Source organism: Micropterus salmoides, unplaced genomic scaffold (assembly GCF_014851395.1).
Source record: "Micropterus salmoides isolate LMB-PRFRI ecotype aquatic unplaced genomic scaffold, ASM1485139v1 Ms_hic_scaffold_2, whole genome shotgun sequence".
NCBI lineage: Eukaryota > Metazoa > Chordata > Actinopteri > Centrarchiformes > Centrarchidae > Micropterus > Micropterus salmoides.
The window spans coordinates 22,350,822-22,368,076 of NW_024041150.1; the positions used below are offsets into that span (position 1 = coordinate 22,350,822).

Below are 17,255 nucleotides of genomic sequence, written 5' to 3' on the forward strand. Positions count from 1 at the left end.
AAGATCACTTATAGGAGATTGTATAGAGAGTTAGAAAAATTATAAAAGACTTTAAAGTGACATCAGCTTGGTGGTGTGCATCCAATGGTTGTTTACTTTGACTTCTGTTCCCTTAAAGACTCCTGTACTGTGCTCATGGCATATTGGCTTTTGCCTTGTTTACCAAAACTCAGCTAAGCTGGCTATACTGAATCCTGCAGATATTACTAATCTCCGCATGCAGGCGTTCAGCGATATGTTCAGGTACTGGAAGACATTACACTCAGTGCTTGTCTACTGACAGCCTGCAGAAACTGTACCCGCAGGGTTGACTTTTGTAGCTTTGCTGTTAATAAGTTTTCTTGTGTTGTGTTTTGGTGGAAATGGAAATTTTCATGTCTGCTGCTCCCATGATGCAAATAGCAGAAGTGTCATTTAATATAAAAAATAATAAATATTAATTAGAAAGTTGAATCAGTTTCCCTAACATAAAACACTTCATTTCAATCCATGAGTCACCAACAACTTACACAACTAAATTGAAGGCTGTGGAGGGCCAGTTGACAACTCAGTGTCCTGCTTGACTCCAACAACTTACAGAACCCTTTTCTGGATACTGTCGAGCACGGAGAGTTGACTAGGTAGAGCACTTATCAAGCAAGTGTGTGAAGCAAACTCAACTGCAGATGGGTGCTTTTGTAGATTGTGGCTCTCTGCTCTTGATGTACGATTTAGTGGTCACGTTCTCCAAAGCGCCCGGTGTCGGGCCCGCCCTGATGGCACTTTCATTTTAAAGATTCAAAGGTTTCATTTGTCTCTCTAGGTGTACTTTGGGTCACAGAAATTTCTAATTTATATCTTGCGGTTGGTGGGTTTAATGGTACTGCTGTTTAGAATGCATACACCTCGCGGAGAAAAGCCTATGGTAGTAAATTGTGCCGATCCATGTTTGTTTACAAGCTGCAATTTATTTATTTATTTTTTTTTTTACAGCCAATCAAGGTGCTTTCGCACAGTGGTGGGGGGGCTCTCGACAGTAATGGTGGCTCTCATCTCATCCCTGGGCACCTGCAGTTAGTGTTTTCTAGATGGGTCAATAAATCTGTCAGCTTCTCTCTGAGTGGAGCCTGTTTCATGTTGCTCCTGTCATTGCACAGCATTCACAGCATGAAAAAGGTCATGTTCCATCAAAGTCTGGAAAAAAAGGAGTTTGTACGTGAGATGAGCATTCCTGTCTGTGACATTATCAACACTTTGTTTGATTTCATGGATCTGGAGGTTCATGATCGATTGTCACCAGAAAGTGCACTACAAGGGACACCTCTCTGATCGGGAATATTCCACATGTGGAGATGCACAGGGAACTGTACTAGGGGCTGTAGTCTACCCAGCACTGACGTAACAGACCGCTGGAAATATGTGGATGATAGGACACTTGTCCAGACGTAGACGCCCCAACTAACCTGTACTCTCCAACAGACCCTGAATGGTCTTGATATCTGGGGAGAGTACAACAGGAACATGAAACTCCAAGCCCAAGGAAATGTAAAGTTTTCCATGGCACTAGGGTAAGACACACACCTGCCTTGCCGACTCTCCATTGAGCAGAACACACTGGAAGGCTGGCTCAAACTGACCATCCCAACATGTCGAGTTGAGAGATATAGCCTAGGCGATAACCTGTCCCCCACATGCGCAGACTCCTAAATGATAGCAGATTTTTGATTTCAGAATTGTGATATGAGATATTTGTTTTTAGCTTAGATAATTGAAAGTTTTGAATGTGGGTCTATCTGAAACTCTTGGTCTATTTTAAATCTTTTGGTCCATTTAGTATTGACGTTTCATTGTAACAGCAAAATAATTAAGTGTTTCAGTGTCTTTTGAAACTGTGATAATGCTTTTTTTGTTCTTGGTGACGGGGATGCTGAAGGGTAAGAATTTGGGAAATAACCTGCACCTTTTGACCTTTTTGATTTGAAACATTTATTAAGCTGAAGCACCTTCTCACTCTGTGTATCTGTTCCCTTCAACTGAGCTGAGCTTCAAAGAGGTTGTAAGGCCAAATCGACATTGTTAATATTATATGGTGCTCTGCTTTGATTTTAGCTTCCTTTTTGCAGGAACAGAGGTGAACTCAGTCCACACTTCATCAGGTAAACTCCTGTGGTAAGCACAAAAGTACTTAAGAACAGCCAAATGATCCTGCATCAGGGATACAATTACTTACAATATATAATACTTTGATGCTGAGTAGCAGTATCTGTCTGTGCTGTAGGAATGAACACACTTGTTTTCTGAAATGTTTGAATAAGACCCCGAAGGCTGCAGATAAAGAAGTATAGTTTGAGATTAGGCTACTTCTTCTTCAGACTTTAGATTTCTCTGTTCTGTTCAAATGTCCAGACTTTAAACCCGCAAATCCCTCAAGATTTCAACGTTTGGGTGTTGACCCCAGCTTCCATACCACTTTGTGCCTTGACCAAACTCATTAAGGTAAACATATATATGGCCTTGGAATGTGGTGATTTTTTTTTTCCCACACATCACACTTAACACTCAACAGGGGGGCAGGGAGGCCTTGAGAGAGTGATCTGGGAGTTGTGTGTCGGTTTGCAGGAAAAAATATGGCTTCCAGCTAAATGCTGTGTTTGCCAGCAACACAGTGTACCTGAATGATGATGTTTTGGTCAGTGTTCATTTGCCAATCACTCACATGGGAACCAGGCCATCTGTTCACCTCAGAAACAGTGAAGTGGCAAACCTCATCAAGCTCATTTGGTCACCGCCACTTAGATGTGTGTGCATTGTGTGAATTGAAAAGGGGTGGCCAAATGGGGCACACTAAACCAAAAGCCATAAATTCTATTATGCACTATATTGACTAGTTGAATACTACGTACAAATATGAGTTAAGGAATCACAGACTGAATTACTTTGGTTTCTTATTTTACAGTTAATGTTAGGCCTTCTAGTTGTCTAATGTCCGTAGACTAAAACCAGTTCAATTAACATTCCATAAAAATCCTGTTTAATGTATGTATGTTTATTGCCTATGTGTTAGGCAATTAATAGGCTAGTTGATCTTTTCCATCCATCCATCCATCGTCAACCGCTTATCCTGTGTACAGGGTCGCGGGGGGGCTGGAGCCAATCCCAGCTTACATCGGGCGAAAGGCGGGGTACATCCTGGACAGGTCGCCAGTCCATCGCAGTGCCACACATAGACAAACAACCACTCACGCTCAAACTCTCACCTAAGGACAATTTAGGATCACCAATCCACCTAGGCCACATGTCTTTGGACGGTGGGAGGAAGCCGGAGCACCTGGAGAGAACCCACGCAGACACGGGGAGAATATGCAAACTCCACAGAAAACTGGGGTTTGAACCCACGACCTTCTTGCTGTAAGGCAAGTGTGAACCACTGCACTACCATGCCGCCCGACATTCTTAAAAAGAAAAATACTGCTTTTATTTGTAGGAGTGTATTGACGGGGGGAACAAAACATTTGACACACAAGTCTACTCAAGATTACACACATCACGGAGCTTAAATATATATGTATTTTTCAATTCAAATTGAAATATACGATATGTATCTGTATAGAGTTGTGTAATTATTTATTAACATACTATTTCACAAGTTTGTTGTTATTCTTGTTACATTCTTGGAACATTCCACTTTTTAACCACCGATCTGACCAGTGTCATATTTATATGTAAAAATAGTGGGGCACCAACCATTTCAAAAGATAGATACCAGTAAAACTACCATACTCTCTCTTGCTACTGTAACATGTCAACAAACCGCATGGCTCCACAAAACACTTAACATGAGAGAGAGCTAGAGAGAGAGGAGTGCATTGACACAAGTTACAGTACCACTGTCACAAACCTAAATTAAGAATGCAATATTCAAGCTGACACAACCAAGCTCAGAACAAATCAGCCTACAGGGCCATAAGCAAAGAATAGTGAGCTCAACACCACTGAAGTCAACAATGACTCGCACAGAAAAGGTTTCAGGGATCCAGAGACCCTGCGATCATAATGGAAAGAATGTCCACCAATATATATCGCATTCCCAGTTCCATACCTTTCATACAGCGCAGCCACCCAGCATATTGGCCTAATAATCATGAATAATAAACCACTATGTAAGTGACTATATGACAACAACATTATGAGAACAACCATAATCCGTAGCCTAGTCTCAACCGATCCAACACTTTGCCTATGCAGGGACCAGCAGCATAGTCAGGATGATAAAAGATGCTTTCACTCACCACAGAAAGGCTGTTTTTTTTTACTCTGGGCAAACTTCTGGATGATTCTGAAGTTTTTCAGACAGTCAGCCGACTTGTTGTGCCCCTGCAGTGTTTGTTATGCTACTCAATGGAGCGCCTGTTGCGATGTTTACCCTTCTAAGTAACGTTGAGCCCAGTTTCATAGCATCGTCCAGTAGATTCCCGCTGTTTTCATGTTTTGCAATCCTCTCAGAAAGATCAAGATGAAAACAGGCACAGGACGGTCTCCCTCAAAGCATAATGTTAACAGCCAGTCACACACGGCTCTGTCGGGCACTTGTATGCTGCTATTCACCTTTTAACTCTAACGCAGGGGTTACATAATATATACAGTATATAGCATTTTATACACTTACTCCGTGCCAGGGTGGGCCACTGGGCTGGCCACCCTGAGGAAATGATTTTGACTGATGACTGATCCCCCCCCCCTTGACGGCACCATTGACGGCACCATTGACGGCACCATTGACGGCACCATTGACGGCACCATTGACAGTAGGTCTCTCAAGCTTTGGATAGCTCCACATGCCGAAGGTCTAGCAAGAGTTATACTCTCTTTAGTATTTGAGGGATCGTGTCCTTTTTTAAAGATTTCCCAAAACCAAAAATACAAGCACTAAAATGTAATGAATCGATTCAACACTGTGTTTATCTGCTCTAATGTAAGTCATAGATGTTAGCATGTCTAGCCTACTAGCTTACCACCTACAGTAGTAACCAAGCGGGAACCTCCAAGTCTGAAAAAACCCTACATCTCACTTGATTTATTACCTCAGTAAACATTTTCCTAATGTGTTTCTGGTCTTAGTGACATCATTTATTTTGTGGGTGTTACAGGTTACATTAGAGAATAACTCTTCATGTCATGTTAAATCCACTGCGTAGTATTCTGGAGTTGTTGCAATGTAACATTAGCTGCTCTGTCCTGATTAGGGGGAAGCTGACACTCCAGCAACCCAGGCCCAACAGTTATCTGTAATAGTATTGCATTTGACACACCAGTTAGTTCTCATACTCAAAGACTTTCCTCTTGTCACATTAAAAGTGTGCAAACAATAAAGCATAACTCATAACCATGATAGCATACATTTTTGCTTGTGAAAGTATGTTTTTCTCCCTGTCACACTGTACTGTATGTAACACTAATCATCAATTAATGAAGAAGCTAACTTTTGCCTGGGACATGAAGCTTTAGCCTTGGCTTTTTAGCATATGTATATATCCATCAGGCGCTCATGTAAGACCTTTTTACAGGGCTGTTTCAAAACGAGTCAAGCGGGGACGGAATATTCAACCAGCTTATTAAGCTGGCTAGAATTGGGAAACCTGTTTTTGTCTGCCTCTGTCTAAAATCAAGGACCCATTTTATCACAAATTGCTATGCATTTCGATGGTAAATCTGCTACTGATATCATTGTAAACAGCATACGTGATGTCAGGCATAGCAACGGTAACAAAGAGGCCAGGCCTTAAAGTACGTTCAATTAAAAAAGCTTCTTCTTGAGCGAATGACGACCGCAAAACAATTTCAAAAGTCATTTTCTATTTAATTGAGTCAGTCATGTCCCCTGCTAAAGTCTGTGAAAGCAAGTCATGTCACAAAGGCACTGCTACGCCCCACAGGTACCTTGTAAATTATTCACCAAATTGAGACACTGTACTAGATCTGTGTGCTGCTCCGACCCAGTCAGAAGTTTCACACAATACCTCAAGTCCTTGAAATCTTTATTTTTCTCCAAGCACACTTTTTATTCCTACCTGTGGAACAACCCCCTCACTGCTCATTCCTGCCCAGAACGTGTGTGTGTGTGTGTGTGTGTGTGTCCGCGCGCGGTGGCATAACACACTGACAAGGACTCCAAGGTCAGAGTCTGCAAAAACTCTACACTGAGTAGGATTTACCAAAATAGACCTGCCTCTCTGTCTAGTGACCTGTGGAATATCAACCCTGTGTTTCAGCCCAGTATTATTTCATAGCTGCGCCTGTCGGCCTGATGGATGTGTAATAATGAGCGTTTTATTAAGCAAATTCACTGCAGTAATACAAGTGGAAACAGTTAAAGGTTTGAGTTAATGGCAGGCTTTTCGGTTGGGAGAGCTTGGCATTGATAGATGAGTGCCATGGAGGTACAGTATGGGCTAATTAGTGGAAAAAATGATGCACTTGGCTTGTCTTAATGTCATCACAGACACTGGGCGTAGCCTGTCAGTCTTTATTATTACTGACCTTGACAGAAAATCTTTCCAACCTGGGCTCCACAGCTTTTCTCTCTACCCTGCTTCTGTCTCTAAGCTTTTTGTTTTTACAGTGCATTTGTCACTCCGTCAACCACTTCCTTTATCTGTGTCTTAAGAGCCCATTGTGTAGGATTAACGCCGTCACTTATTGTTTTAACGTTCAATTTCATGTGATGCGGCTGGCCCATTATGTGCTGTCATTGCTGATTCATTGGTGGACACTTTCCCCTTAATTCTCCTTTATTTCTCTCCTCCTCCTCCTCCTCCTCCTCGTGTGCTTTCTATCTCTCTTCTTCTTCTCCTCCTCCTCCTCCTCTCGGGCCAATCAGGCCACACCTCCATGGCAACCGTCAGTGAGCGTAAAACATCCACAGATGGTGCTGAGTAGAGCGAGCAGCAGGCGCACTACGAGATCAAGTGTGGGAGGGTGTGTGTTTGTTTGTGTGTCTGAGAGACAGAGACGCAGAGACTTATTGGACAACCACTGCATGGTGAAGCCAACAGAGTAGCCTTTAATAACACAGAAGAAGAGTTGCAGGAAAAGTCAGAAGAGGAGGGAGTTTTGTTGGAGGAAGAAAAAAAGAGACTGAGAGAAGCCCCCACTCCCCCTACCTTACCCAGAGAGGAGGAGGTAAACCGCCGGTAAGCAGATATTAATGACCTGACAAAAAAAAGCACATAACATCCCCCGCGTTGATCAGACAGCCTTACACTGGAGCCGCGCAACATATACACACACACACGCAGGACGAGCCCCCCCCCCCGTCACCGAGTTCCACTCACTCATGATTATCACTCCCACCACGCGCAGACACAAGGGCCACGCTTACACAGCCAGAGGAGTGGAGCAGAGAAGAGGACCCTCGCACTGTCGTTGGACTTTGTCAAAGTAAAAGTCTTACTTGGATTTTCTTCTTTTTTTTTCTTTTAAAAACCCTAAAGCCAGAGTCCTCCTTTTGTGCTGACCTTTTCCAAGCCCTCCCCCTTCCCAGGAGCAACAATGAGCTGCAGGAAAAGGTGCAAACGGGAGATCTTCAAGTTCGCACAGTACCTGTTCAGACTTGTCACAGGCACGCTCAACACCGGTAAGGCTCCTGGTGGACTTTGAGTGGCGGATTTGTCCGTCCCGCGTTTCCATTTTGCTGTGATTCTCTTAGATCTGCAGAGATTTTTGTGTAATCCCTCTGGCAGTTTGGTCAAACCTCTCCACTTCATGCATGTTTAGATAAAATAAGCTCTTACAAAGTTTGACATTTGACACGTGGGGCTCTGTCAGGACACTTGCTTACTATCTATGCTTCAGAGTATTTACACCGTGTTTACATTTATGCCTGCGAAACCTGCTAGAGCATTGTGAGGATTTCCAGAGTGGGCTTGAATTTATTACCCACTCTGCATCATACTTTGTGTATGTGTAAAAGGATTCAAGGACAGACTATGACTAGAGGCAAAGAGGTGAAGTCATTAAAATAAAAGCATATTTGATCAAACAGCTTCTTATGCAGACTTTGGCTGTTAAAAGCTATTTTTTCCAATGTATTTAAGCATTTGACAAACTCATTGGTTCCGTCAGCTCAGCGTTGCAGTCATCATGCTTTTAGCACCTTAATAATTTGGACCACCGTAGCTTGCAGATTCTATTCTATAGGAGTATATAGTCTCATTTTCAGTTTTTTTTTTATTTATTTTTTTTTACGGTTAGTACCTTCTAAAGTTTGACATTAGTTAATTAAATATGTGGCAGTCAAAAACACAACAGTAAAAATAAAAATAATGCTGATGCCCTGTCCTTCTGAAATCACCCCCAAAAGCAGGAGTACGCACACAGCACTATCCATTATTTCATTTTTATTATAGCTGTACCTGTGTCATGCTGTAAAGCGTACAAGATTTTGGTTTCCCGTTTGTTACACACACACACACACAGAGTTTTTCTAATAAGAAAGAAAGTGAATCAATGGTATTAACAAGATTAAATCTGGGATTATAGTGGATTACCAACAGATTACTCCATGAAGAGTTCAATACAGAATAAAGGTTACCAGAAGTAGCATGCACTGATCACGGGCACATATTGCTGGTATGCATCAAGCTGTTTTTTTTTAAAGATATGTCATTAACAGTGCGTTGTTTCCTTATCCTCTGACCTTACAGTGCATTGTGTGCTTGTTTTGATACTGGAGAGCTGTGCAGATGCAGTGATTGCACAAGTAGCATACACTGACACCTTTGCCTTGCATGGCAAGTGTCTCCTCCTTGCATTAAATGAGCCTCGCTGCCGATTAAGTTGTTGATTATCACGCTACGTGAGCGAGGTGTTGCTATGCCCCGGAGGGGTGCTACACGAACATGCTAATGAAGTCCAACATGCTTCTGAACATGTAACACTTTTTTTTTTTTTCTAGCAGTGCTTCCTTTGTAATTGGGGACTTACAGCTGTTCACATACAGTAGAGAATATTCCCATACAGCCATGGCCTACTTTCTACCGTCTCCTTGACCTTAGAGACCGAGAGAACAAAAGCGTCTCTCCATCACTGGGCTGTCCTAGAAAAGGTGCAAAAGACTTCAGCTTTCCAGTCATACCAATACGTAGAGGCTCGCGGGAGATACCAAGCTGGGAGAAGTCCATCTACTGTATCTGCAAAGGAGTACGCTGTTGGTTTCCATAGCTACCAGGTCATTTAGGTTACATTTCAATCCCCCCTTGGTCATAACATGATTAGTGTATTCAGTAGTAATTTCCTTTGGTGTCCTCAAAGCTTTGGCTGATGAAAATGTGGCACTTCTTTATACTGCTCTATAGGCTACAGTATTTATTTGGGTGCAGAATTGTGGTCTTTAATGTCAGTGTCAGTACTTTTTTGTTATTGATAATGTTAAATACAAGGCTAGGCATATTTCCCTCTGGACAAAAGCCAATTTACTGTACTTGTGCTGAGTTAGAGAAACATTACTTTTTATTGATTTTATTGAATTGCATTTTCCTAGTTTGAAGTCAGCAGTACTGTAGCTTATTTTCCATTTTTGGACACCATAAGATGTTGTTCTCAAAATTCCAACCCAAACCCCAAATATCCATTCATTAGACCATTTCCACTTGAGTGGACCCATTTCTCTAGAAACACATCGTATTAACTTATCTCCCACAACCTGTGCTGCAGATTAATATAAATGGCCACAGTGAAGTTGGCTCGGCCATATTTGGGTGACCAGGGTAAGAGAGTGATAAATGGAGTCAGTTAGCAGACTGTGGGATTTTAATTGAGATGTTCATTGTCCTAGAATAGCCTCACAAGTCACTGCGTCATTGATCTCTTAGTTGCCGATGTCAGCACAAACACACAGTTTCAAAGGTAATGTGCTGATGATGTAACCGAACGAGCCTGGTCAGATTGTGCTTTGCGGCACATCTATAGTGTCATGAATGTTTTTTTTTTTGTCCACACTAGCTTGTTCTCAAAATAGATCTATGAACAAGATGTATGTTTAAGGTTGAATATTGACGTCATTATCCACACAGCAATATTTCTAGCACTGATATGAAGTTATAATCTGAAGCGAATTCATTTGGTGTCTTCATGGAGTACAGGACATCAACTGTTTTAAAGATACAACCGAGACAGTAGGGCACCATCACACCTTCACTACTGCCCAGCTCTTTACTTGCACAATGTGGAGTGATTTATATCCGTTTTCCAAACTGCACATCTGTTTATAACTCTGCAGTAATGTTACCTTCGCCTCCAACCTTAGTGATCACGTTACATCACTTTTCATCAGCTTTGTGCACATTGTTAATAGTCTTTGATGTTCGATTTTGTATATGGTGTTTTTGATAATTTTGATGTTCACCTCCGTGTTACGTTTGCACCTCCCGTCCAGACTAAAACGGCGAAAACGAAGACCTAAAATGGAAGTTTGAAAAAACTGTCGATACTGTTTTTTGTTTTAAAACTTCGGGTAGCGTTGTGTGGACAGGCAAAAATGGAGGACTTTAGAAACTATGACGCAGTCATGTTTGGCTCTCTGAGTCTTATAAGTCATGCAAAGCAGAAACACGATGCTACTGAAAGAGTTTTTGAATCGGTATTTTTTTTTAACTATTTTGTACCATGTAAACAACACTTATAGCCCACACTTGTACTGTGCATGTCGCCATATTTACTTTGCAACGACTCCCAGTCTGTTTTCTGCCGCCACAGCCGTTTTTAACTCCTGTGTTACATTCAGTAACAGTCCCAGCTCGTTATTGGTCCATGCAAAATAAAATCTGGTGTGGTTCTTCGTCTGTAGTACTTTATTCTTATGCAAAATGTTTTGTAAGTACGGAATAGACCATCTGATTCATTTTTACACCAGCACGCGCATGCCCAGTGTATCTGAACGGCCACTAGATGTGAGTTTTGGTTTTGATATAGATGGAGATCAGTTCTGATACGCAGCTAAACCGCTGGTGTGGACGGAGATCGTATTTGTTTTTAAAACTCAGTTTTTTGTAGTAATGTTATCAACGTTGAAAATCAGGCTGATGTTGGTGCTACACTGAGTGAGTGACTAACGTAGTTAATGGTTATCTAAGACACACAAAGCAAACTGTTAAAAGTGAATTGTAGCCTAATGTTACTGTTTATAGGAAGTAAATAGACATGCAGTTTATAAAATGTATATACTGTATGTCACACTATATTGCGCAAATAGAGACTAGACAGTGAATTTTCCTTATGTAGGTAAAAAAGAGGAGAAACAAATAACAGACGCTCATTCTTCCTGGTTATGAATCCAGACAGTGGTGTCAGCGAATATTCAGTGTATTGGAAAAGCAGAAATCTAGTCCAACATAATATCAGTCAGGATTATTTAGATGTCCTAAGGCTGGGTGATTTATGCTGCTTACATTTAAGGGGCATATTTTTAATGTTTATTTGCTGCATAGCCAGTACCCTTGCATTGTAGCACACACTAAATCTTTCATTTGCCCTGGATCAGAGAAGTACCTTTTGGAGTCTTTCACAGCATTTTCGCGTCAGTTTACGTCTTCGCTGAGTGTTTGGCTGTCAGGCGTCTCAGCTTCTTTAATGCATCGTCCTTTTTTTTTTTCTTCTCATCAGTACAGGCTCACATACTTGAGTCCAGGAATATTTTGTTAGACATCACAGCACATGCCCTCTCAACCCCTGCGCTTGCAAGACTAGTAACACTTTACTTGGTCTGACTTTTCTTTCTGCAGTCAAAGCTGAGATGAACCCCTGAGCATTTTACTTTGCTTATATTGATTTCAACTAGTTTAATTCAGCTTGTCAGTACAGTTGTTTTTTCTTCGGTGGAGATGAATATTTTCTCAGCTGTGTTCTTTATAATGGAACAAAGCTGAATGATTGCAAATGATTATATATTCAATGCACACGGGGCTGCAGTAAATGCCAAACAGGCATTTCTTTGTTCCCTCTCAAGGTGTTACATTTTTATTGGTTAATCAACTAAATTTCTGGGGATTTTTTGTTTCGCAACTGTGAAAATTATTCCAGTTTACCACTAGTGTTTGTTCCTTGGACATCTTAGTTAGACAGCTGGTCTGGGTCAGGACTGCAGTGGCAGACCTGTGACTCCCACATCCACAATTTTGCCAGCCTTCTCTAGATTTTCTTTAGCACTCAAACATCCACTCAGAGGTGTTGTTGTCCCAGCTTGTCCCATGTCAGCCTGGGGTCTAGTTCCAATAGTCCGGTTCACCACCAATTGGATAGCCCCCCTGAAGTGACTGAAGTGGTTCTCCTGTGTCTGTAGCAATGTAGTCCGACAACTAGGAATGCTATGTGTCTGGTGAAATTACTTTTGAAATAAACCTTTTCATCTACTGCTTAGAATAATTTGTGGAACAATTGACGTTTTTAGGCTTCTGTAGTTCTACACTAATTATAAGTTGAAAGGGGGTCTTATCTGGTGCCAAAGAAACCCGAATTAAAGAACATAACTTTTTCTCCTACAAAGAAAAGGTCTGTTCATGTGTTCTTTGAGTGTGGAGATACTCGTCCAATCCATGGCCATGAGACAATGCTGCGAATAAATGCCCTCAGGGACTTTGCAACATGTACTTGGGAGCACATTTGTGGGGGCCTGCCCAGTGACACGAGGGCCCGTCTTTGTTTCCCCCTCTTTGGTTTCCTGATGGCTATTAGCAGGTCATGTTCCACCTGTCCCATGAGGACAGCACATTCAAAGCCCATAATCCCTGACCAAACAATGAATATTTGATACCCACAGACCGGCTGGCTTGGCATCATGTCTGAATCGCAAAAGAAGAGACGCTATTTAACACTGCTTGTTTTTTACGGTTTGTGGTTTATAGTAGACAGTGTAGTCGTAAACATTGCCCATGCAGACATTTATTAGAAGCTAGTGTTAGGAGTCCACTGCTTAGTATCTTCTAAAGAAACCTAATAACTTTTGGTTTATGTATTAATGGCCAGCCTTTGTGCCACTTCTGAAATAAATTGCTGAAGTTTGTGGTCCTTTGCCACCTCTGCAGAGCTCATTGAAATATTAAGGCGGAAGAAAATGACCTTTTGGGCATTTAATATGTCATTTTCATTTTAGTCCAGCTAGTTTAGAAATTTTCTCATAAATTTAGCACAGCACTTTTTGATGTTTTTCAATTAAGTAGTATGTTTTCTCTTGTAGCAGAACATTTCTCCTGTGATGTTTCGACAGGCGCAACAATAACAGATGCCTAACCATGTTGCATAATTTTTCACACCCAGTGGACTAACATGGCATCTGCTTGATTCACCTGACGAGCATCTGGGTGCATCACAATCTGGAGTTTGATGTATGTAATCATTGTGTGCAAGACTTGATTGCTTACTTACAACTTTGCTTACAATCTATGATTGTTTTACTCCTCATCTAGAAAGTATAATCCCAAAATCATATTGTACGGCAAGTTATGTCCAGTTATTTTCTATCTGTCCACCTGGTAAGTGATATTCTTCAAGGAGTCTTTGATTCTGGTATCTGAGAAACCAAAAAGGCTGCAAGCATAAGCAGGCATTAGATGGAACTAGATATCAACTGACTTTTTAATGCAGAAGCAAAACAGGGATAACAGCACAATGAAATAATTAGCATCCAATTGGGGGGGGGGGGGTTGATTAACAGTGTGGACTCTTTGTACTCAAAACCTCCTTTGAGAACACTTTGGAAAAAAGCCATTTTAGGTACGTCCTGTTAAACATTATATCCTAGATTTTTATGTTGGGTTCACAAATTTGTGGGAGGAAGCTAATGAGAACACACACTGTGTTGTTACTGTCCCTAAAGAGCAGTGCCTGAAATTAACTTTTTTTTAATCACTGACCAGGTGGACTGATAGATGGGGGAAAAAATCGCCCAGTCAAGCATATAAGGTATTAGGCTATGTTGAATACAAAATTAAAGAAGAGTCCAGAGCAAAATCTGAAAAAAATTTATTTTAATCTGTAATTGATTAACTAAAAGCTTGAATACAACTCAAGAAGTCTTGAGCTCAAAATTCCACGGAAGTATTTGCTATTAAATGTATTTAATGATTAAACATAAAAGTAATGGGTCAAACAGGAATTTCACGCAGGAGTCTAGGGTTAGTTTCCCATGTGAAACCAATGGTCAGTGCTGATTGTTTTAAGGAAGTAGTTATTTTAACCCCAACCATAATATTTTCCTGAAGTAGTTTTGGCGCCTATCCTAACCAAACTGCCATCACCTGACAAGTTTCTTGGCAAACTTTATTTTAAAGGTCTAACCGGATGTGTGTAAGCATTTACCTGCCAGTGTGGCAGACAGCCTTTCAAGATTTTCCTGCCAATTGGAAAATCTTCACCTATTTGGCACTTAGCGGTGTTCATTTTGAACCCTGCTACAGAGTAATAAAATGCAGTAATACGCTTAACAAGATGTCTTAAGCGCGATTTATACTTCTGCGTCATATAAATGTATAAATGCATGGCTATGTGCGTAGCCCACGGCGTAGCTAAACACGTAGCCATGCATTTATTCTTGTGCAACAGTGTATCCATCATTCTGCAATTACACCGCCAAACGCTAGTTGGCGTTAGCGCTACAGCGTCCACTGTGGTGACTTTTGCCGGCCGAGCAGGCTAATTTCCGGTTTAGCCATCTGCTAACTTGAATGGGGGTTAAATTTTATACGTGTGTTACATGTTATCAACCGAATGGATCACATTCTGATATTGAAACGATTCTTGTCGCTTGGGTTGTGACGCTCAAATATATACATCCACCGTGTTACAGCCACTGGTTTGGCGGCTATTAAAATTTACTTCAAAGCACGGGGCACTTCCTGTTGGCTCGGAGGCAGCCGACTAATCACAGTTCTTATGGTCTATGTCACCTTGATGTGTAGTTACATTTTTGAGGAGGTGCACATCAGGCTATGGCGTAGGCTACGGTGTGGGGTATGGGGCTATGCCGTCGATTTGATGCTGAAGTATAAATCACACTTTACACAGCCTTGACTTGAAGCCAAGATTAGGATGTTGTAGTGATCCAGAACACCAAAGCATCTCTGCCAAGCTTCTTACATAATGGAAAAAGAAGAACAAGCATCAGTGTCATCTGGTAACTGCTTTCTTTTTAACCTTGTGCCATGACCCCTTTCCCAAGGTTCACCGCCTTTGGCGAGGGCAGAAAGAAGACGTCTGACTGAGATATCCGTATCAGCTTCCTGGCAGGCCCAGTCTCTTTGTTTCAGTGTTCCTGCCGTCTTCTGGTTTCTGCTGTTGTTTTGCCGTCCAGCACCAGAGCAGCACAGATTCTTTGGCTTGTTCTGCCGGTACACACTGTGCTTGGCTCCACTGCGGGCATTATCAAATCTTGCTGTTGATGTCGTACAGTAGCTAAAACCCCATGCTGGTCCACTCAGAGACTCCTTTGCCTGACTAAAAAGAAGCAACGGGTTGTCAAGGTCTGTTCAAGTACTTCAAGACAATCTGGCTCACTGTAGTGGAAAATGAATGAGGCCATATAGTTCGACTAGTCAAAATATTCTTTGACCTTTCCATTGTTGAGGTCAGGATTGGGAAGAGAATATAAATTATTGCAAGGTTAAATAAACCCTGGATCCCTCCATCATTACGTCTGGTCTATAGAAGTCCCCAAAAGACACTAATGTCAATGTTGATGCAGTCATTTAAACAACTTTCTTGCTGTGGTTGCAGAGAAACCCCCACTGTCACTCGCCATCCCTGCCAGTCCACACCTTGTTATTAATTACTAGATGTGAAATGAATAATTGGGTAATGATGAGCTTCTCATAGAAATGTCACCCTCATAGTTGAAAAGAGTGATTAAAGCTTTGCATGTCAGGGGACTAGGCAGATTGTTTTGTGTGTGTGTGTACGGTCTTCACTCCAACAGACTCTGTAACTGAGATGAATGGGTATGAACCTAAATAGAAGGACATTCAAGCAGTTAAGTATTGACAAGGTAAAATTTAGATTTATTTGCCAACACAAGGTTGTATAAAGAGATTAAGCTGTAGTTCCCTTTATGCTACTCACAATAAAAACGTTACATACAAAAGTTCAAGTCGTAGAAATAAAACTATAACATGGTACAGTGCTGAGGATGAATGTAGGAGTCTAACAGCCTGGGGAAAGAAGCTGCTCTGAAGTCTGTTTAGTTGTACTTTTATATAGTTGAATGAATGAATGATCAAAATCAAAGCAGCAAAGTCTGTGATATCCTTTCTTTTAGTAGGTGTTCAGATGTTAAAACAACACAGGGGCCTATGCTGTAACAGATGCATGAGTTTGGGGCTTATCAGGCTTATTGTTTTAACTTTCATTGTAATGATCACGAGTAAACAGCAGACATTGTTCATGTTACAAAGTAATCTACCTGGAGTATACAGCATAAACCAGTGCCACACACCACAGCATTTATAACCTACTCTAATTTGCTACGCCCGTCCCTAGATGGGCCTGTTAAAATACATAAAACTCAAAAACAAACAGACAAGATACAGTAAAAAACACACAAGTACGTACACCCAAGGAAGGTTAAAATCAAGGGCAACTGGACTTGGTAGATGATACTTGAAGACGTTTTGCCTCTCATCTAAAGGGCTTCCTCAGAACTGAACTTAAAAAAGCAATTTGCATCCTCAGTGGAATAATACAGACGGAAGCCAAACTACATACTCCAAAAACACTGGAGCCTACATTTCCCGTGATGCAACTCGATAGTGTCTTTAACTAGCCCCCATTTCGGTACAGGACTTTGGGAACGGTGCACATGTGCACCGAATGCAGTCTTTACCGTCATATATTAGGCTTGTTTTTTATGTGGAACATACGTAAATTCCGAGTTTCCACACAGACATATTAAGTGGCGAACCAAATCTCCGCCTTGCGGCGCTACAGCGCTAAACACACAGCCGCTTTAGCCTAGCCTCTCGCTAACTAGTGACTTAAGCATCACGGCCAGTGCAGAGAAGCCAGAGCTTTATAAGACCCTTCCTTATTGTCTTCTGTTTGGGAACACTTTGGTTTCCTAGTGAAATACAACAACGGAAAAATCGACAAGACGAAAGCAGTGGGCTGACATTTCTCATTAGTGATCGGGTATGTTTCTGGCAACACGTCAAAGTTGCTAACTCACTAATGGTATCACACGGAGGAGAACGTCACTGCAACAAGGGGGAAAAAAACAAACGAGCACAGTACAAACG

The 17,255-nt window shown here is 41.5% G+C and overlaps 1 protein-coding gene across 4 annotated transcripts in view; it reads left to right on the plus strand.

Annotated features, from left to right (window-relative positions):
* Positions 1 to 17,255, plus strand: part of kcnip4 (Kv channel interacting protein 4) — a 142,588-nt gene that overhangs the window by 37,905 nt on the left and 87,428 nt on the right. Inside the window, exon 1 of one of the 4 annotated variants that reach the window (XM_038730687.1) lies at positions 7,313 to 7,612. The exons of the other annotated variants lie outside the window; for them this stretch is intronic. Within the exon in view, the coding sequence (XP_038586615.1) occupies positions 7,528 to 7,612 (85 nt within the window). The 5' untranslated portion in view covers positions 7,313 to 7,527. Of the gene's footprint in view, positions 1 to 7,312; positions 7,613 to 17,255 lie in introns of those variants that run through there. 4 annotated transcript variants of the gene reach the window in all.